The sequence below is a fragment of the Eptesicus fuscus genome, chromosome 6 (genome assembly GCF_027574615.1).
Source record: "Eptesicus fuscus isolate TK198812 chromosome 6, DD_ASM_mEF_20220401, whole genome shotgun sequence".
NCBI classification, from domain to species: Eukaryota; Metazoa; Chordata; class Mammalia; order Chiroptera; family Vespertilionidae; genus Eptesicus; species Eptesicus fuscus.
The window spans coordinates 88,111,148-88,133,263 of NC_072478.1; the positions used below are offsets into that span (position 1 = coordinate 88,111,148).

The 22,116-nt window shown below is 54.5% G+C and overlaps 1 protein-coding gene across 3 annotated transcripts in view; it reads right to left on the reverse strand.

Moving 5' to 3' along the window:
• The window catches only part of ANXA6 (annexin A6), a 49,493-nt gene that overhangs the window by 11,576 nt on the left and 15,801 nt on the right, over positions 1-22,116 (reverse strand). For all 3 annotated transcript variants that reach the window (XM_054718054.1, XM_054718056.1, XM_054718053.1), the window contains exons 3-20: positions 20,476-20,566; positions 19,430-19,524; positions 18,760-18,873; positions 17,868-17,958; positions 16,881-16,960; positions 15,488-15,544; positions 14,554-14,647; positions 14,038-14,133; positions 12,641-12,699; positions 11,559-11,681; positions 10,492-10,550; positions 8,811-8,889; positions 7,101-7,182; positions 6,260-6,354; positions 5,518-5,631; positions 1,916-2,006; positions 1,070-1,149; positions 457-510 (exon numbers count right to left, since the gene is read on the reverse strand). In XM_054718054.1, the coding sequence (XP_054574029.1) occupies positions 457-510; positions 1,070-1,149; positions 1,916-2,006; positions 5,518-5,631; positions 6,260-6,354; positions 7,101-7,182; positions 8,811-8,889; positions 10,492-10,550; positions 11,559-11,681; positions 12,641-12,699; positions 14,038-14,133; positions 14,554-14,647; positions 15,488-15,544; positions 16,881-16,960; positions 17,868-17,958; positions 18,760-18,873; positions 19,430-19,524; positions 20,476-20,566 (1,554 nt within the window). The remainder of the gene's footprint in view (positions 1-456; positions 511-1,069; positions 1,150-1,915; positions 2,007-5,517; positions 5,632-6,259; positions 6,355-7,100; positions 7,183-8,810; positions 8,890-10,491; positions 10,551-11,558; positions 11,682-12,640; positions 12,700-14,037; positions 14,134-14,553; positions 14,648-15,487; positions 15,545-16,880; positions 16,961-17,867; positions 17,959-18,759; positions 18,874-19,429; positions 19,525-20,475; positions 20,567-22,116) is intronic.

The window sequence follows — 22,116 nt, forward strand, 5'->3', positions numbered from 1 at the left end:
GTCTCATTCCGTAAACAATAAACTAGGAGCTGTAGCGCTCAGGCCCCCGTCCCAGCAAACTCCCAGACCTGCTCCCTCTGGGTTAACTTCACCTGGGCTACTGATTTGCGGTGTGACTTTCAGGAGTCACTCGCCCTCTCTGGGCCTGTTTTCCCTCTGTAATACGAGGAGTTTGACCTGGATGATCTGTAAGTCCCTTCCAGCTGTCAAGATCTTGGACTCTAAGCCTAACTCTTCACACAAGAAATATCAGTAAGACCAGCACCACATTCCCAAACATCACTGACAGCTCTGAGAGCCCTAAAAATCTCACTTCTAAGGATGGAAAGGTGCAAGGGGCCCAAAGTCCAAGTGTCTCCCATAAAACCACCCATGCCTTTGCCAGGAGCCTTCCCCACTCCCACAGAGCTAGGGCCTGGCACGGACTGATGTCAGCTGAAGCAGCTGGGGTCTCACCTTGGCATCTTCCCGGGCCTTCTCCCGGTCTTCTCCTCCTTCCTCACGGTTCCCCTGTAGCAGGACCAGTGCGAAAGGTCAGTCCCCAAACATCCACCCTCTCTGTCCCTCAGCAGCCACAGGACCTTGCTCAGCCACTCTGAACCCTTTTCCTCAGCTGGAACATGGGGACAATCATCCGGCCTTCATGGGGTTGGCTTCGTGAGCATTACATGTGAACGTCCGGAAGGCACTTGGCCCAAGGCCCGACTCAGACACAGTGAACTTGCATCAGGGCCTGGAACCTGGGCTGTGAGAATTTAAGAGATGGTGGTGGCAGCTCCTGGGTAACAACACAGGGAAAGGTCACCCACATGGCTTCCTCTTGTCAGCTGAGTGCCCAGAAAGCCAGGCTGAGGGCCATCCCGGGAGGGCTGCCTGGGGAGAAGGTGGCACCAAACCGGCTTTGAAAAGTGAACAGTGGATAAAGCTTTACACGAGGAAGTAACTGGCTCAGCAGTGGGACTGAGTTGGCAAGAAGGGAAGACACCCTCTCTTCCTCAGGATTGGGCTCCTCTCCCCTCCTCCCAGGGCCCCAGAGGGTCTAGCAGGCCTGGGGCCATGAATCACCCACCGTAGCCAGAGAGATGAGGATCCTTCTGAAGTGGCCGGATGTGTCTGAGCTCAGAGCATCCTCCAGGGACTTGTGATAGTCTGAGACAGAGAAAGGGGGTGTGGGCAGCTGCTGGCCAAGAGGACTGGCGGGGGGACCTAGAGGCCCAGACTTGGTGGGGGTGGGGTGGGGATGAGGAGTTTGTAGTTGGTTCTTGGGAGTATTCAGCCATCTGCTGATCTTGACACTGATATGCCCACTGGTCCTTCACCGCCCTCTGCTCCTGTCCCGGGTGAGGTCTCGCCTCTCCCATGAAACAGCCTCCCTGACTTCATTCTCTCTTCTACCTTCCCTCCTGCATGACAGCTGCTGGCCCCACAAACACAGCTCTGACCTCACAAATTCTACCATCTTAAAGCTGCTTTCAAGAGAAAAAGTTTAAACGCTCTTGATGGTATTGAAGATTCTTCAGAATAATATAGGGTCACTGGTGAAAAAATTAATAAGAATTTCAAGATGGCAATGGTGTGGCACGCAATCAAGCGCGGGCCTTCTGAACGCAGGGCCCCGTGGGGCTGCCAGGCCAACCTCCGAGCTGCCCTTCCTCTCCCAGCGGCGGGATGCTCTCTCCCCTCACTCCCAGACACTCTCTTCTGCCCCCAGGACTCTGTCTGGCTGAACCTCTATCTGGAGCACCCTTTCCCCAGACACAGGGCTGGTATCACCCAAGGCACTTATCAAAGCCTCCTGGCCTGAGAAACGGGAGACAGCAGAGCTGTGGACGAGGTGGGAAGCTGGGGGATCTAGCTGTTCGCCCACCCGCCTCCCAGTAGTGCTGGGCCCCAGGCCTCCTTCCCACGGACTCACCTTCCTTGTAGGCCGCATTGATGGCCTGGATTTCAGCATTGGTCCGAGTAGCTAGGATTTCGATGAGAGTCTTTTCATCTGTGCCGGCTCCCTAGAATGTCAAGGTGAAGAGCATCGGAACCACAGCCCTGACCTGCGTGCAGAGGCGGGCATGCTCCGAGAAACCGCCCAGGAGGTGAACGCTCAGGCCACCAAGCCCTCCTGGATTTTCTCCCCACACCCAGACGCAGCCCCCAGACCACAGACCTTGGCCCAATCAGGGGCGAACATGCCAGCTTGTCAAGATTTCTGGAACCTCCCACAAAAATTGCTGCTTTTCTTTTTAAATGCTTTTATTGCTTTTTAGAGAGGGAGGAAGGGAGAGAGATAGAGAGACAGAAACATCAATTGGCTGCCTCCTGCATGCCCCCTACTTGGGATTGAGCCCACAACACGGGCATGTGTTCTGACCAGGAATCAAACTGGTGACCCCTTGGTTCCTGGATTGACGGTCAACCACTGAGCCACACTGGATGGGCAAAAATTGCTTCGGCTCAAAATTTAAAATGAAAAGAATATATGATATATGGGAACTTGTACATAAAATGCATATACCACATGTACATGTCGGAATATAAATATTTACACATGAGTATATAAAAGGAACAGAGGACACACATCTCGGGATCCGTGACTGGTCTCTGGGTAGATGAGGGGTCACAGGTGATTTCTATTTTCTTCTCATTTGCTCTGTGTATATTTTCTCAAGTTTTCATAGTGAACACATATGAATTTGTCAGAAGAAAGAAGGTTTAGTGCTTGAAGGAAAAAAATATGCTCTATTTGTTCATATTTGGATGTGATGAGTGATACGTTAGGTCTTCTGGACTGAGGCAGCTGGGAAACCCGCTACTCAAAGGTTCCCACTTTGAGGGAGGGGGACAAGACTGATGGACTAATCGATTGGTAGATACTAATATCTGTTAAACACCGGCCATATGCCATTCACTGTGCAGGCTGCTGGGCCTATGACTATAAAAACAGGGAAGTCTCCTGGCTGGGTGGCTCAGTTGGTTGGAGTGTCATCTCATACACCTAATGGCTTCGGGTTCGATTCCCAGTCAGGCACATGCCTAGGTTGCAGGTTCAATCCCTGGTCTGGGCGAGTACGGGAGGCAACTGATTGATGTTTCTCTCTCATATCAATGCTTCTCTGTCTCTCTCTCTCTCAAATCAATAAAAAAACATATCCTAGGGTGAGGATTACAAACAAACAGGGAAGTTGTGTTCTCTGTCCTGGGAGGTTACTGCCCAGTGGTCAACTGGTCCCTGAGTTCTCCGCCCTGAAGCAGACTGAGGCTGCCTGAGGTCTTTAACAGCCTCTTTATTAAAAGCTGCATTGGTGAGGACAGCCTATCCTCAGAGTGTCCAGACACCCAGGTCTAGCCTCATCCTTCTCTTAATTCTGTGTAGGTTTTTTGTTTTGTTTTTAAAGTCACTCACTTTTTTGTCTAGAAGTTTTAAAAGGACAATAATCTCAACTTGCTTTGCCAGGGAATGTTTGTTCTCTAAATCATTCAGAGGCCAAAGCCCTAGTGATTTTGAGGCAGGATAGTAAGAAATTAGGAAAACTCCTGGCAAGTGGAATGAGGGAAACTGAGACAAAAATAGTTGCACAAGCTGAGCTAATAAATCACAAGACCTTTATCTTCCCTAACCAAGGACACTTGGGAGCAGATGGTTTACACCTCTCTTCCCCAACCAGGGAGTGAGTAGCTTAAATCACCCTGGTCAGGGAGACAGATAACAGAGACCCAGCTGATGCCATCACTGCCAGCCAATCTCCAGAACAGATGAAATCAGGGGAATAAGTAACAAAAAAGCCCAATTAGAGCCAGACAAACCCAAGATAAAAGTAAAGCAGGGAAGTGGACCAGGGAAGCTGACTAGAGAATTATCCCAAACTCCTCTATGGCTGACTTCGATGCATCAGCATGTTGAAGGACACACCTGGGAAGCTACTGAATATGCTGTTGAGACCCTGCCCTGAGACCTCCCCTAAAACTCCCATCTTTAGAAAAGAGACACGAACCCTCGAGACCCCGTGTGCGCTCTCTCCCTTGAGCACACCCACGCCTCCCCTTTCCTTGGGTGTATACTTTTGCTTTCCTTCTCCTAAACAATAAGGATCCCAGGAGACTTGCAACCAGGGGAGCAGCGGCAGCTTGTCCTAGGCTAACCCTCTGAAGCTGTCTCTAAGGATTCTCCTTTTACCTCTGGAACTTGTTTCCTGAGTCCATGCAGCCCAGCATGGCTCACTTATTTTGCCTCTGCAACTTCCTTTCCTGAGTCCACGCAGCCCAGCCTAGGCTCACTCCTGCTGCTGTGACCATGCCTCTTCTACCTTAAGCTTCCTTTGTTTCACTGTCCCCAGCTTTAATAAATGTACTCTCTAAACCACCTAGAACCTGTGTTGTGAAATCTTTTCCTGCGTGAAGTCAAGAACCCCCACATTCCAGACCGTGCAGGGCAGACCCGCCTTGGTCCCTGTCCCTTTCTGGCGACAATTTCATGCAGTTGTCAAGTCAGGCTCTAGAGCCAGACAGATTTGATCCGAATCCCAGCTCCACTACTTCATAGCGCTGTGACTTTGACCAAGCAACCTAACCTCTGAGCCTCAGTTTTCTCATCTGTAGAATGGGGACAAAAAAAATAAAAGCCTTGCCTTGTGGGTTGATGGGACAAGTCACTAAGCTAAAACACTCGGCCCAAGTTAGGTTCTACTCTATGCTCTTATTAAACGCTATCAGCTCCTGGCCCAACTGGAGCCTTGGGAAGCAAAGCAGCCTCTGCAACAGCTGGGCTGGGACCGAATGCCCTTTCTTGCTATTCGCAGGGCCAGGTCTTCAGAGTTAGCAGTGCCCTTCATAGCCGTGACCGCACTTGACCCTGTCCCACGTTTAGAGGGCAGGGATGGCTGTTTCCCTTTCACACCTGAAAGCACACAGGCTGTGGCCCAACAGCACACAGTACGTATGTGGCAGGGCCAGACTAGAATAGACTCCAACGGCTGCTGCTGTTCCTTCCAGGTCCATCCTGCTTCCTCTAGCTGCTCCAGGAGCTCCCTCTCACCCCTCCAGGAGCTCCCGCTGACCCCTCCAGGAGCTCCCGCTGACCCCTCTGGTGACTGGGCACACGGCACCACTTGAATCAACCACAGTAACAGCTGAGACTTAGGCAGAATTCCTGGGAGGAAGGAACTCTTTCCACTGGAGGTACCCACTGCTAGGATAAGCACAAGCCATCATACCGCCATGGGGAGAAAGGCTGGCGGACAGTCAGGAGCCGCAGAAGAGGGGTGAATCAGGGTTGGGGAGAGACAAGAGTCCATCCTTTTAACATTGTTTTTGTCCCGGGATTCAGCTATGTCCAAAACCAGACCAAGTCCTGTAATTTTCAGTTATAGGCGCCAACATCCCCTCTGTGTTCACGCCAGCTTGAACTGGGTGTGGGAGGGGCTCTACCAAGGAGTTACAGCCAACCCATCTAGGCTTTGAGGAGCCCCTGTGTCCCTCCAGCCTCTGCACAGACTGGACCCCATCCACTTGCTGCCCACACTGTACCTCCATGGCCTTCTTTAACTGCTTGGCATCATAATGGTCCGGTGGCAACATCAGCCCCAGAATCAGCCTGGCCAGGTCTCCAGAAAGCTCTGACTTCAGGTCAGCCATCAAGTCCTGCAAAAGGCAGAGCTGAGGTCACGCCAACAGCAGCACTTGCCCACATGTGACCCGGGTCAGGGAGGATATATGGAGAAAATAGGGGCTCCCCGTGGGTGCAAGGGCTCATGGGAGCCTGTGTCTGTTTTTGGCTGATGCTGGGTTTACTGTTTAGAGGAACTCAAAAGAGGGTGGGGAAAATACAACCCGGAGGGAGACCTGCTCTCCTTGGGGGCAGCAGACAGGGAAGGAAAGGGGACAGTGCCACTTCAATCCCGGGGCAAACGCGCCAGCCCCACGTAGGTGCCACTAAGGCACAATGATGAGTGACACTCAGCCTTGAAGCCTCTCTGTGCAGAGGGGACTGTGGGACGCCAGAGACACTGCACGAAAACAACATATACCCTCAGTCTCGCCCGGAGGCGAGCCTCTAGCAACTCCAAGCCATTCACACGAGTGTTGCTGACCACAGGAGCCGGGGGGATGCAGATGTGTCTGTAGGCAGCCCATACCCAGCCCATACCCAGATGCTCTCAGAACGCGTGACCACATGGGGTCCCCCTGCCATGAAGACCCAGGTGCCCCACGGTGCAGAGCTGGCTGCGACAGGCCAGCGGAAGCCCAGGTCCCAGGCTGAGCCCCTTACCCGGCCGAAGTGAGACTTGAAGGTCTGCCGCAGCTGCTGCCGCTGGGCGTTGCTGCGGTGTGTGATGATGTCAATGATGGTGTCCTCGTCGGTTCCTGAGTCAGAAAGCCCCGTGGCTCAGAGGCAGGCCTGTGGCCCAGCTCCCCCCCACGCCCCCCACTGATGGGCCCTGTCAGTCTCAGAGCTCCATCTCTACATCTTTACACTGTTATCTTCGAGTCCTAAATACACTCAGCAGATACCGTCCTTCCCAAGAGACAAAGGAAAATGAGGCCCCGAGAGCAGGGGACTTCACCCCAGGTCCCAGGGAGGTGCCCGTGGGCAGAAGCGGGGAAAGGGCAATGGAAGCCCCGCCCTAGATGCTGTCCCCAGTGGCCTTTCTGAGGACGGGCCATCCATCCACCCACAGGGTAGTTCTCCCACTGGACAAATGGAGGCCTGGAAGGGGTGGCCATCAGGGGGCGCTCCCATCTGAGCCTGGGGACTCTGGTTTCAGGGTCCACACCCCTTATTTGGCACATGGGGAAACTGAGACTTGGGAGGCTTGAGGGATTTGCCCAAAGTCACACAGTGAGCCGGTGGCAAAGCCAGGACAAGAACCCAGGCCTTTGGATCTTTCACCTGCACCAGGACATTGCTCCCGAGGGGCTCCTTGTTCTCTGGGAAGGGACTGTGCCAAGTCCCTCACCAACCCCTCCCGGCCATGCCCCCTCCACTCAGGGAGCCAGGAGCCTCCTCAGGAGGGTGAAGACTCAGCGACCCAGGGCTGAGCCTCTGCTCTTGCTCCTGCCTGGCCCCCTGCCAAACTCCAGAGGCCACCGGTCCCTTCACGGCCCCTTACCGAGTCCCTTCATGGCTTTCCTTAGCGCTTTGGCATCTGCGTCAGGGTTGAAGTCGTTGGCGGGACGCACGGTTCCATTCAGCTGCAAGAAGCAGAAATAGACTGAGCAGGTGCCTGGAGGCCCCCCGGGGGGCCAGGCCGAGAGAGGAGCATGCGAGGGAGGAAAGGCTGTCCCCACGAGCCCCAAACCAAGCAGCTTGGGGGGAAGAGGCAGGCGCGAGGGCACAGCAGACAGACCCTTGCCCGAGAGCTGAGAGAGGGAGAGAGACAGACCTACGGCAAGGGCCGGGCAAGCAAAGTGTCCAGGCTCTTGCCCAGTCAGCTCTGTCCTGGCTCCACTGGGGCCGCCCCAGTCCCTCAGTCTCGTCCTGTCCCCAAGGCCCTCCTGCCTCTTAAAGAGCCACCCCTCCCTCCCGAAAAGACAACAGGAATGCTCTGGAATACTAGAACAGTGTTTCCCAAATTTTAGTCACCCCTGAATGACCTTCACGTTGTTCTCTATATTTGTATACACCCTATGCTATTTCTTACTATTTTTACTGAATTCAATCTCTTTTCTGTTTCCCTTAAAGCATTCATTTTGAAATACATCTAAATACTGCTCAAGGGCAAGGCTTTCTGTCCAGTTTGTTCTTTGACGTATCCTCAACAGTGCCAGACAGAGTAAGCACTAAAAAAACACTTGTTAAATTGATGAATGAATAACATAATTTATATCACTATCACAAGTAGGAAGTTGGTATCATGTTCCATAAACCCATGAAAGTAAATGTAACACAAACAAAAAACCACACCGTCAAATACCTATCACCACAGTTAAGCAGGTGCTGTTCTTGCCAAAAGCAAAGACTGGGAGCTTGGAGCTGGCTCGCTCGGCTCTCTCTCCTGGTGGAAAAGGAAAGCCAGCAGGTGTGGCAGAGATGTGGCACCGACCAAGACCCTCTCTGTGACGTGGTCAGAAAGAGCGGGGAAATGAAGAGGAGGCGCTCTCTCGCCACGTGAGGCTCCGTGTTATTTCACGCTGTGGAGGCCCCCCTGTCCCAGGCCACGTTCATTTCCCGTATAACTTCAGGTGACATGCAATGACTGCTCTTGCCTTATAATTTGGGAAACGCTGTTCTAGAACATCAGAGCTCAAGAGCCCTTCCAGGGCACCGAGACCGCCACGTCCAACACCCTCATTTTAAAGGTGGGGACAGAGGCTCAGGGAGAAGTGGGGGCCTGCCTAAGGTGGCACAGCAAGTGAGCATCCAAGGTTCCAGATATTTCTGTGTGGACCCCGTGCTCCCACTCCTGAAGTGGTTTGCTCCAAGCACTTCTGTGAACACTCTCATCCCCGTCCTTTGTGGGGTCTGGGTCTGAGGATGCTCAGGACAACCTTGAATCCTCCGGTGCACCCCTGGGTGGCCCTCTGTTCTCAGCTTTCATGCCTCCTCAGCCCAACGGTTGGACCCAGGATGGGACAGGCCCCTCCACGGAACCAGCCAGGTTAGCAGTTAGTGGGCCAGAACCCTTCCCAGCGTGTTAGACGTCAGTGCAGGAAGCAGATGCCCACACCAGAGTGCCCACACCAGTTCATCACTCCAAGGAGAAAAGGAAGCTTCAGATGCGAGGACCCTGCGCTGGCCAGCAGGGGGCAGCTGGGTGCTAACCAGAACAGCAGGAAGGTGCGAGCAGGAGAGTGGAAGCAGGAAGTGGGGAGGGTCTGACCTCTACTCGGCCCACTGCACTAAGCTCCCACATCTGATAGGCCACCTGCGCTGCCTCCGGGAAGAATTGGCCAGCAGCACTGGAATGGAGGGGGTGGGGGAGGACAGGAGGGAATGTCATCGTAGGCACACCACACACACACACACACACACACACACACACACACACACACTCACACAGTAAATCCATCTACCTTCTCCCAGCCTATGCCTCATCCATTCACCAGAGCCCTCCCTCCTTCCGTCTCTGAGAGCCTTCCATCCTCTCTTGAAACCTCCTGAAATGCTGGCTCTGCCCAACAGCCTTCCTGCCCTGGGTGCCCAGCAGGACAGCACTTCTCCAGTCCTTCAACTCCCCCTCTCTTCCTTGTAATTTGAGCGATTCCTATTCAAGTCTCCCCTCTCAGAAAAGGCCACGACCAGCTTATAGCCACATCACCTCTACAGCTCCTCCTGCAACGCACCTGGCATGCCAGGTGCTCAGCAAACATCTGCTGAACTGAACCACCCCCTACGGCACTTACCAAGGGAACAAAGGTTCCTGTAGCCCTTACTGAACTGGACCCTTCAAGCCAGGCACTCAGAGATGGAAGGAGGGAAGGGAATTCTCAGTACCCACAGTTCCCTTCCCAGCACACTGGTCAAGTCACGCTCCCACTTCACCTCTTCATTGGCCCACCACCCGGGGAGAGGCTCATGTCCCAGGAAGAGGCCCCCAGCCCTGCTCCCTCATGGCCTCACCTTTGTTCCCCGCACTCGACACAAGTGCGACCTCAGTTATAAAATGAACCAGGCTGGCCCTGGCTGATTTGGCTCAGTAGTTAGAGTGTTGGCCTGTGGACCGAAGGGTCATGGGTTTGATTCCCAGTCAAGGGCATGTATCTCGGCTGCAGGTTCCCTGCCCAGGTGGGGGCCCATGTGGGAGGCAACAAACTGATGTGTCTCTCTCATGTTGATGTTTCTCTCTCTCTCTCTCTCTCTCTCTCTCTCTCTCTCTCTCTCTCTCTCTCTCTCTCTTCCCCTTCCTCCCTTCCTTTCAACCTCTAGAAATCATTGGGGAAAATATCCTCGGGTGAGGATTAAAACAAATTAACCAACCAGGCCGTACCCTCTCATCTCAGGGCCGTTCCTCCATCCCAAACCCTCTCCTGCAGATGCTGACTTCACCCCCACCCCCACCCCGGGCCTCAGCCTCATTGTCTTCAGGAGCCTCTCCCAGCCTGGGTTATGCACCTCTATGTGCGTCCATAGGTTCATACCTCCCCGCCACAGGACTGTCCCATATATATGCCCTGGTCTGTATGCCTTCCTAGGCTGCGGACCTCATCAGGTGCTTCCCACGAAGGCACTTTGTGAAATATGCTGAATACGTGAGCAGGGAGAGCAGGCATCTGTATTTTGGCCATTTACGGATGACGAAACTGAGGAGCAGCTATGAAGTAGGCCTGGGCCCCCATCTTCTGGTTCCTGGTCCACACCCCCAGACTGACGTTCCAAGTTCACAGGAGCAGACATCGCCATGTGCAAGACCACGTTCACATTCACACACAGACACTCGGACTTGCACCCGCGCGGTGCTCCCGGCTCGGGGAATCCCCAAGCTCATCCACTCCATCCACTAGAGCGAGGGACAGGACAGCTGCCCCCCAAGGCCACTGCCCCGGGGCCAAGAACCCACTTACTCATCATCTCCCCCACACAGCTTCAGCAGGGCCTTCTTGTATTCGCCAGAGGTGTCATTCTGCGGGGGAGGGAAGAGAGAAGGTTACCTCTCACCCAGCCCTGGGATCCTCAGACAAGGAGAGACGGTTCTGGAGAGCCCCAAAGAGGGGAGGCTAAACATCTATTCACTGTAGCCCTGACTTTCCTCCTGTCTGGAAGTGGCCGAGACACCAAACAGCGGTGTGCCGGCAAGTATTTAACAACTGCTCTCTGGGGGAAAAAGCAAAAGAGCCCTGATTTGGAGCATTTGCCAATTTCTGTGGTATAAATACCTCCAACGGGTAATTCCAAGCCACCGATATGATTTCATAGAATGTGAAATTAAGATAATCTGCTTTGCCACCAGATAATCCCCAGACCGGCCCTCCCAAAGTGAGAACAGGCCTCCAGGCACAAAAACGTTGGGAAAGGCAAAAAACAAGCAACTAATATACATTTAATAGATGTGGCATATTCCCTCTTGGAGCTTCATAATGGACTTACTATATTAAAAGCTGTGAGAAATTCTGAGATAAAGAAACTGGCTTATCTTTGCTTATTCTAGTTTTTTCCAAACGTTTTCCCATGGAGCCCTTCTGCACGTCATGCCTGTAAAATTCTGCTTTAGAAATACACTTTGGGGAGCACAGCCTGAACTCAGAAAGCTTCATCCCATTCACCCCAAAGAGGAGAAAAAAATCCAACTCTACATCAGTCTCTTGAGCAAGTCTCATGAGCTGGACACCCCAGAGTCAGAACTGGCCCAAGGCCAAGGGGTCCCAAATTAACTCTTCAGTGTCCCCCCTTCTTCCCGGAGACCGAACTCTCGCCGCCCTGGGATGGAGGCCTCCCGGATTCAGCCTGCGTGCCCTTCAGGACCCAGCCCTGCCTCCTCTAAAGAGGCGCCTCTCGGACTTCGTGTCTCACAAGCACCGCCAGACCTCAGCTCCCCTGACCGTGCCATGGGACAGCCGCTCCCAGCCCTGTCTCGGCAGGAAGCACCCCCCCCCCCCCCCACCCCCGACCTCGTGCCCATCGCCCCGCTCACCTTGATCATGCTGTAAAGCGACTTCTCGTACTTGGTCCGGAATATCTCCCGAATGTCCAGCATGTCCAGCTCACTGCGGGAGACCATGATGCGGATCAGCGTGTTGTCCCGGGTCCCCAGGCCCTGGAAGACAGGTGGGTTTCGGGGACGGAGTTGAGAGGAGGCCAGAGCGCTGACGGCCCCCAGCTTAGTTGGAAATACACTTTTCCTAACAAAACGTTACGATCAAGAGCAAAGGAAGCAGAACCTGGCCATTCCCTCCGTGTGTCCCTCCTGCTTTGATCTCCATCGTTCCAACCCTCGTAAGTTTACCTAACTCTGTAGCTCTGAGCAATCTATGGTTTAGGTTTGCACATTTGGGATCTCTGTAACTGTGCCACGGTGAATTTATTTTTCCTGCTACTCGTGATGGAGACTGGGTCGTCCCCAGTTTTTTCCTGACACGGACAATACTGAGATGACCGTACGAACGTAGGCACACAGGCCACACCTCTCCAGGGCCCCACCCTGGCACCGGGAGACACGGAGTAGGCTGCCCACCCCTGTGGGATGGCCACGCAGGGGGCCTGGGGCCTCTGGCTCTGGCAACACACGCCTGCGTTCATTTCCCTGCGAGCTATGGGCATGTCATCGGTTCTGTGTCCTGGGTGTAAAATACTGGGAAGCAGTGTTGTCAGACGCCCAGAGTGAAGCCGCTGGGTCGTGAGTGAGCATCGTGACTCAGCGGACAATGCAAACGTGCTTTCTACTTACCTGGGTCTCCATATAAACATTCTGATTGATTTGTTTAAAGTGGGGGCTTCCAACCCATCTGGCTGGGTGGATTGGGTGCAGGCTGTCACCGTGCCCTCTGCTCAGTCGGAGGTCAGGGCAGGTTCTGGGTGGGAAGGTGTGTGACCAGGTAGCATCTCAAGCTCTGGAGCTCACCTGGGACACACTGCTCTCACTCTGACCTGTGGCCAATCCCCGAAGGCTCCCTCGGGCCAGTGGACCACAGGGACTTGCCCACGAGTCCCAAGAGTCGTGGCGGGGTGGGCAGAGACCCCTCCCCGAACCTCGTTCACGTCAAACCCATCACGCACCTTCATGGCCTTGAAGAGCCTCTCAGCAAAGTACTCCGGGGTGCTCCGGATACACTTCACTGAGAAGAAAGGAGAGGGGGTTTCAGGAGGAGGATGGGGTGCCCTGCCCGTTTCCACTGCTCAGGGGCCCACCAAGTCCAAACCCAGGAAGAACCTGGCTCCTGATAACCTGCAGCCCCAGAGCATCCCAGACCTGCCCACTTGAACCGCAACCCCAGGGGGTAAAGAACTCAGGAGACGGGCCTCTTGTAACGTGGCTCAGGCGTTACAAAGACCCACTTTCTAGTCCTTTGGGGTTTCACAGGGCACTGGGCCGGGTGGGTGGTAGCATCTGGGCGGAGCAGGGAAAGGTGTGTCTTTAGATTCGGCTGCACTGAAAGGTACTGGCTGCTGGGCCGCTGGATCCTGTGGGTTGACCACTGGGAATGGGGCTGCCAGGGGACGGCTCGGGGTGGGAAGAGGCGGCCTGGGCTGTAGCCCTCTCCCAAGAAACACACACACACAACCCAGGCTCAGACATGCGGGCTCTTGGAATGTCTGGATGGCAAGGGCCTCTGGGTCAGGCAGTCCGTCCCCTGCCCCCATTCGTCAGATGAAGAAACTGAGGCCCAGCAAGGATAAGAGACTTGCTTTAAGTCAACAGCAGATTTGGGAGAAGCCCCAGGCTTGAATCTTGACTCCACATTGACCAGGCAGCTCCTGGCATCCCGCACACCGAACGTTCATTACAAAATGACCCCTCGAGCTGAAACCGGTTTGACTCAGTGGATAGAGCGTCGGCCTGCGGACTGAAGGGTCCCAGGTTCGATTCTGGTCAAGGGCATGTACCTTGGTTGCGGGCACATCCCCAGTAGGGGGTGTGCAAGAGGCAGCTGATCAATGTTTCTCTCTCATCGATGTTTCTAACTCTCTATCCCTCTCTCTTCCTCTCTGTAAAAAAAATCAATAAAATATATATTTTTTTAAAAAATGACCCCTCGGCCAGTGACGCAGCCTCTGTGCAACTCAGTTTTCTCATCCGTGAAATGGAGATAACGACAGTGCCCGCTCCAGGGTCCTTTTTAAAGATTAAACCCTCAGCACAGAGCCTGGCACGCAGTTCATGCTCCACGAAACCCACTCTCCTGGTCATTGTTTCCTGACCCGGCCCAGTGCTCTTTCTCGTCCCACCACACACTGGAGGGTGAGCCGGGGGAGGGAGCTGGTGCCTGAGGCTCGACCCCTGCCTCCCCGCCTCAGTGGTGCTGCTCTGGCCAAACCTTTGGAATTCAATGCCCAACTGCTCTCACCTTTCCATCTCCACACCACAGAATTTCTCCTTCCCACCCTCAGCCCCGTGCTCCTGGGCCAGCAGCCCAGCCCGCCTCGCAGCCCCAGAAGGCAACATCAGGACGTACCCACAGCCAGCATCAGCTTCTCAAAGTCCCCGGACAGCTCCGCTCGGATGCTGGCTTCGATGGGCTTCCCCGTGTTCCTCAGATACTCATCGAACACTGCGGGGGACAGAGAGTCAGGGGTGTCAGGAATGTCCCCGTGGCATTGAGAACCAACAGGGACATCAGAGGGGGAAGGCGCTGCGGCCAGGACGGAGTGCCAGCATGAAGGTAGGGCTGGTACTGGGGAGGTGGCAAGGAGGTCGTGCACACCGCCCGCCACCTGCTGCGAATGCTGTGAGCGCCCGGGTACACCTCAGGCTCCAGCGGGAAGACAGACGGGTACTTAGATGGAGGGGATAAGCATCCTCTTAACGACTCTGGTGAAGGACCATGCAAACCACTGCCCAATAAAATCGGGGCTCGTGTCTGGGTTGCTGATGAAGTAGTGACCATGCTCCGTTAGCAGGAAAGGAAAAGAGAACAGAATTCTTGGCACAACTCCAAGGGGGCAGCTGTAGTCTTTTGTCTGGAGCTTACCCAACCGAAGATGCTGCTTGCTGCGATTTCCCAAAATGTAAACGAACTGGGCTTCATCTGTTCCCCATTTCAGTTCCCCCGCCTCATACAGGTCCTGAAAGGGGAGAGGGGCGACTAACTGAAAGAGGAAACCTCAGGACACAGGGCTCACTGGCCAAGCCACTCCGAATTGATGCTGAATCCCTGAAGAGACCAGTAACTGGCAGCCTCAGGACCTTTGCATATACCACACGGCTTTCCCCCTTTCTTTCTGGGAAACTCCTAGACAAGCTTCAAGTGCCAGATGAGACATCCCATTGGTTCTCAAAGCCCTTCCTGATATCCCCAGGCAGACTTCTGTTTCCCTCCCTTCCTCTCTCTTCCAGTTTGTTTCTTTATACCTATATTCTTCTGTTTCTTTATAACTGATCCACTGTATATTGCAATGATTTCTTTATATGCCTGTCTCTCCACTATGACATGGACCCCTTCAGGACAGGGACAATATCTCAGCATTCTCTCTATCTGTCCCTCCAGAGTTACTGCATATAGTGGGGCTCGACACGCCTGGAATGTACGGTATATCCGAGGAGAAGGTGTTCGTGTGATCAACATAATCGCAGTACTGTCTGATTTTGTTTATTAGAGAGCCCGCAATGCTTGGCAGAGTGCCTGGCACACAGTCGGTGTTCAACAAATATTAACTAACTGAATAAATGGAAAAGTTAAGAAAGCTCCAAAATACATCTTACCCACTTTACAGGTTGTGTACCTTAGAAAGATAACATAAATCCTCTCTTTAACAAAGCACTATATACATAATGATGCCTGTGAGTCAGTTCTTTCTGGTATTTGCAAATTACTTCGCCTCCAGCCCTTCCCCGGGTCCCCAACCGTTCCCCTCTCTCGGGGCTCCCTCGCTGTGCCTCAGGGGCCTCCATCAGGGCTTGTTTACCTGGGCATCCTGCTGCACCAAGTCCTCGCTCACGACATCGTCCTCCTCCCTGGTTCCCTGGGCAGAGAGACAAGGAGCACGTGGTTCAGATACCAGGGCCAGGGACGGCCTGGTGCCAGTGGTGGAGAAACAACGCTGGGGAAACCCCGGTGGCCCCCGAGTGTCGGAGCAGTGACTTACAGCAGCCACTGAGTCGAGACCACATCATCTATTTTGTGGGGAATCATAGTCCCTCCACCGGCTTTTCCCTTCATCCTTGGAGCTGGGACCAGAAGGGGAGTCCTGCGAACAACCAAGGTCCTTCCAGGTGCCCCCCTCCCAGAGGAAGCCGGGCCTTGTACTGAGGACCCCTCAGAGGGCAGGGCCCCTGACACAAGTCCTAGCGTGGCCCACGACGCCCCCAACGAGATCACAAAAGTCTGCATGTGTGCATTCTGGTAGGGGCTCCCAAGAATTCACCAACCAGGATCTGAGGCCTGGGCCCTCAGATCTCAGCTCAGACGCTGTGAAGGCACCAAATCCCACTGGTGCTCCTTGCTCCCCCCAGGCCCTCGGCCCACGGACACTCGCAAGGACAGGGGGCAGCCAACAGAAACAAAGAGGCGGCTTAATTACAGACACAGCTTCCCAACGGTTTGCTCCTCGGAGCTGGGCTTGCGCTATCTCAGTGTCTGTCCCCACAGGGCCTGCGGCCACAGAGATGGCCACGCGGCTGGACAGGTACAGGTGAAACGGCACGAGACCTGCTCCCCAGCGCACTGCAGTCATGCAAAATGCAGGCCTGCCGCTGCCAGAACTTTCAATTATTCAAAAGAGTCCAGACGTCTGGGGTTTTCTAACAAAATCTCCCTGTTTGTAAATGTTAGCAACTAACTAAATAGGTGTTTTTTTTAAAACCCACTGTGTGGGGGAAATCCCTACTTGGCAGCCTTTCTTTGGCCTCTTTTTTATGGGCTCCTTTGTGGGGAGGGAGGAGCAGCAGGGCAGGCGGTGGGGGATGCAGTGCGGCAGCCCCAGGACCGCCACAGCCCTGGCTGGAGAAGCAATGGCAGGAGGGAGGCCCGGAGAGGAGGGGGAGTGCGTATGGAGAGAGGAAAGAGGTCACAGGAGAGGATATTCCTGGGCACAAGAGAGGAGGGTGCGTGCAAAGGGAAATGTGGGTCATCTGCCTGTGCAAACCAGGGTAACAGAGCAGACACCTGGACGCTCAAATTCTACACCCGGTGAGCCAGAGGGAAACCATCTCAAGTTCAAGGATAAAAGGGGAGAGGGGGAGGGAGTGGCCACAGTATGTGAAGAGCCACCAAGAAGCCCCTCACAGGCTCCCCCGTCGGTGGGGACAGGGCGGTGCACTCTGGTAGAGAGCTCAGGGGAGGGCCCCACGTGGACCAACCTGGAGCAGGACCACGAGCATCTTCTGGAAGTGGCCAGAGGTGTCGCCAATGATGTCAGCCTCCAGGTCTCGCTCGTAGGCTGCAAGGTTAGAACACAAGCTCTAGTCCCATCCCCAGGACATCCCAGGGATCCAGGAGAAAGGTCCCTGCTACCCCCAAGTGATCAGATATTGGTTACAAATCCCAAACCCCAGTCTCCATGGTAACCCTGGCAAGACCCAAGGTGCATTTTCACAGTTCCCTGTACTGACCCATGAAAAGATATGATGGCATCTCTATCCCCACCTGTGCCATCCTCCTCCGGGCACCATCATCGCTCAGTGGACAGCAGCTACAGCCTCCTGACTATTCCCTCTGCGTCTGCTCTCACTCCCTCTCCGATCCACAGCAACAAGGGTGACCATGTCTTAAAGCCAGGTCTGATCACGGGCTCCTGCTTTCCACTGGACTTAGAATAAAACACCATCGCTTCCTCTTGGCCTACAATGTCCTGTGCCCCACCCTCCGTGCTCCAGCCTCACACTGGCTACCAGGCTCATTTCTGCTCCAGGGCCTGGGACCTGCTGTTCCCTCTGTCTGCCAGGATCTTCTCCCCACTCTCTCTGTACTGGCTCCTTCTCATTCCGCAGGCTTTCCCTGACCCCCTGTCTGAAGCAGGTCTTCCCCAGTTAAGGTTTCATTCTTATCTCATTTGTTTCCTTCATAACATAACCACATCATCATCGCGTTTAACTGTTTATTGTCTGAATCCCTCATCATCTCATTAGTCTATAAGCTCTCGGAGGCAGGGGCTACATGTGTCTTGCCTCGCATCATATCCTTAGACCCTAGCATGCTGCCCAGCACAGAACACCTGTGGACAGGGGGACAGTCAGATGAGGGGAGGAGGAAAGAAGATGGATGAATAGGTTCTTAGGGTCTCCATCATTGCAATCGCCCCCATTTCATGTCTAAAACCCCCGAATGGCCCCTCCCACCCATCTCACCATCTTTGTACGCTGCCACCAGCTGGTGGATCTGCTCATTGGTCCGGGAAGCCAAGATCTCAATGAGGCACTTCTCATCGGTGCCGATGCCCTGGGAGAGGAGAAGGGACACATGAGTCAAGGGCTGGGCTGGGCCTTGGGCTGGGATCCTGGAGTGGCCAGAGCTATGAAACCCTCAGCATTTAGGGCGCTCCTACTACAGCTCGTAAGCAGCGATTGGGAAATAATGCTTTGAGAATCAAAAGACATAGATTCTAGTCCCCCCCACTTCCCACCTCCGCCCCTCGCCCCCCACCTGTAGCTTGCGTTGTGACCTCTCATTAAGAAACTTTATCTTTCGGCCCTGGCCAGGCAGCTCGGTTGGTGAGAGGTTGTCCCAATATGCCTAGATTGCAGGTTCGATCTCTGGCCTGGACACATACAAGAAGCAACCAATGAATGAATAAATGAGTGGAACAACAAATCAATGTTTCTCTCTCTCTCATTCTCTCTTCCTCTCTCTCCAAAATCAATCAATAAAAAAATTTTTTAAAAAAGAAACTTTAAATTCTGGGTCTCAGTTTTCTCATCTGTAAAATGGAGATGCTACTAGTTGTTCTACCATCTCACAGGGAGATGGAGAAGGTAAGGATCTCTCCCATTGCTTCCTCAGGACTAGAAACTGCTGGTGTGGGGGTCTGGGCCAAGGGCCCCTTTCCACACTGACGTGTGTCCCACATCTGTCCACCTGGAGGAGAACGTGGTTCCCTTCTGGGACAGGGTTTAGGCAAGCTGCCTCTTGAAGCAAGGCACACCCATGCGTGGGTGAGGGCTCTGAAGACTTGCTGTAGGGCCAGAATCTTACCCTTAACCACGCCCACACCCCCAACACACACAGACTCACACTTCTTACCGAGAGGGCGTCTTTAATTTCTTTGGCATCACAGTAGGCAAGTGGCCTCATCAGACCCACAATCAGTCGTTCAAACTTCCCCATCAGCTCAGACTTCAAGTCTGCAATGAGGTCCTAGCAGGTGGGGGTGGGGGTGAGAGGAGATGGGGGAGGAAGGGGAAGAGCAGTTACACTGATAAGAATTACATTTAATGAGCAGGTACTCTGGACAGGCACTGGGCTAAGAAGCTCATCTCATCGTCACTCTTGGAGGTGTGTGCTATCATCAACCCGAAGAGGCAGGCGTAGAGACTTCGGGCCACCTGCCCCAAGCCACGCAGCGGCACGTGGTGTAGGGGTCAGGTCCACAGGTCCTGCCTGCTCCCCACCATGGTTCATTTACTTGTGTATCGTGTCTCCCTCCCACTACCAGTGAGTCCAAGGGGTTGGCACCTCCCTCCCTGGTCTCATCCATCTGCGTGGCCCTAACACCCAGCATAGGGCCCAGCACACAGCAGGTGCTCCAGGCAGTCTGTGGCTGAACGGTCCCTGACTGAAGAGAAAAAGAGGCCAAAAGTGCCAGCACAGAGGCTGACGTGGAGCAAAATGCTTGGGAAAGACCCTGAGGAACACACAGGAGATGGAATCATTCCCCCAGCCCCACCCCCTGCCCTCCGGTCGCCATGGTTACCTTGCCATAGAGGGACTTGTAGCTCTGGGAGATCTCCTGCCTCTGCCTGTTGCTCCGGGAAGTGATCAGCTCCAGGATGGCCTCCTTGTCACTGCCTGGAGGAGGGGAGGACACCCGGCACCTTACCCAACCTGCCTCCAGGAAGCCCACCAGGGCTGCTCCCTGCAGTCCTCGGCATTAGCCTTCTACTCACAGGTGGTGGCATCACAGGGAGGACCTATGGGGCCCGTTAAGCCCCCACTAGGAGGGCTCGTAGCACACGCAGTACGTGAGCTCCGAGGGCCCGTGATTCAGCTCCTCATCACACAAATAAGAAAACTGAGGCCGGGGATGGGGGGCAAGGACTCACCCCAGGTCTCACAAACAGCCTGGCTTAGAAGAACTCAGGGGTCCTAACACCCAGAACAGGGTTCTTTCAACCAAGAGAATACTGAGGCCCTGGCTGGTGTTGCCAAATGGTTAGAGCGTTGGCCTGCACACTGAAGGGTCACAGGCTCGATTCCTGATCAAGGGCCCATACCTGGGTTGCAGGTTCAATCCCCAGGCCTTATTGGGGCGTGTGCAGGAGGCAACCGATCAATGTGCCTCTCTCACATCAATGTTTTCTCTCTCTCTCTCTGCTTACCTCCCTTTCTACTCTCTCTAAAAATCAATGGAAAACATATCCTCAGGTGAGGATTAACAACAGAACAAAAAGAGAGGATGCTGAGAACCAAGTTCAGGGTAGTGGTTACCCCGAGAGGAGAGGAGTGGAGTGATCAGCAGGAGGACCCGCCAGGGAGGGTCTAACCACAGGAGGAAGCGAGTGCAGTTCTCAAGCAGGGTGGCAGGTCTGTGGGTGAAGCCTCTGTTTATTCTTTAGACCTTGTTGGTCTGGAGTATTTCATTGTAAAAATATAAAAAATAATAAAAAGAGGAAACAAAAGCGTGAGTGAGTGCATCCTCCATCTCACCCCCACCCCCCAAAGGGCTCAGGGATGTGCCCACACGCCCCAGCGAATCCTGCCTCCTTTCCTGGGACCCCACTCCCAGTGGCGGGCACCCACCGAAGCCCTTCATGGCGGTATACAGAGCCTCGGCATCCTGGCTGGGATCAAAGTTTGGGAAGTCATGAATGGAGCCGCGGTACTTGGCACCCTGTGGAGAGAAAAGCAGAGGGTGAGCTGCTGACCCTGACCCTGACCGGGGCTCCCAGCCCCAACTCCAGGTCACATTCCCAACCCTGGCCACAGGCCAGTCCAGGCTGAGCCCTTTCTCCTAAAATTGAGCGTTGACCACAGAAAGCCTGGCCGAGGGCTGACTCTCCTGGTATCTGCTACCACAACCTGCCCCAAGGACGGTGCCAATTCCCGTGGGAGGGTGGCCCAGCCAAGCCCCATGGCCCTGCACCACTTTGCTAGGGCCCAGGGGAGATAAGAAGCCAGGCTTGGCAATGATCCCTACAGGAGCAACAAGAGCCCCTCATATTTGTACGGCACTCTCTGATTTACAAAGCCCTTTCGCCTCCATTGCGATTCTTTTAGCAACTTGGAGAAGCACTTAAGACAACCTCTATCACAGAAACAAAGACACCGAGCCCAGAGGAGGGAAGCCCTGCTGCCAGGGTCCCTGGAAGCCAGCTCCCCGCCTGCTCCCCTCTGCTCTCCAGCTCCAGAACCCTGCAGCTGCCAGCTCCTGGGGGCGGGGTCTTGGCCCGGAGAGCCCCCTCAGGATCAACGCCAGGACAAGGCACCGCCCCTCGGGGACCAGTAAACTGAGCTGTGCGCTGGCATCTGAGGACAAGCTGGCTGGGTGCTCGGGGCGAAGGGGCGGGGACGCAGAGCCAGAGGATCTTAGACATGGAACCTGAATGCACAATAGGCTGCTTCACAGAGAAGTCCGGGGTGGGTCAGCTACGCGGCTGGGGAAGCAGGAGGTCCAGGAGAGCGGCAGAGAGCTGAGAGCTGACGGTGCCGGGGCCCCAGGCACGGAGCACACAGCTCGGGACAGGGCACTCAACCTGGGCCAGGCCTGACATTGCAAGCTCTAGATTCAGGGAAAGAGAAGACCCCATCCCGTCTTTCACGAGCTTCTGATCCAGTGGAGAGACAAACATAAAGCTTGCAGTAAATACCCGAAGACAGAGGCAAAGAAAACAGGGGAAACAGCAGAGGTGGAGGCCAGCCTGGGGGAGGGAACCAGGAAAGGCTTGGTTGGGGGCGGGGGAGGCCCACATAAACTATGCCTTAAAGGAGGAAGTAGACAGGCCTCCGATCACCTCCTGCGTCTCCCAGGGACCTGGCCAGGCATTTGGGTGCTCTTTGGTTTACGTCTGCAGTTGCTGGCTTCTCCGAGGTATGCACGCGTGGGCGCCGCGTGGGCACAGGGTTGCTATTTAAAGTTCGGACAGGGCGGATGGCCAGAAAGGAACACAGTCCTCTTCCCGCCATCAGTGAATCCCTTGCAACCTGATCACAGCCCTGGACAGAGAAGGAACGAGGAAGGAACACATGCCCAATACCGGGACCAGAAGAGAGACAGTCCCTCCAGAAAGCTCTGTGTCTGTCCTGCTCGCTGACGCACTCCACGCACCAGCACAGGGCTTGGCACAGCAGCACTCACTAAAGACTTGTTTCCTAGACCCGTGGTCGGCAAACTGCGGCTTGCGAGCCACATGCGGCTCTTTGGCCCCTTGAGTGCGGCTCTTC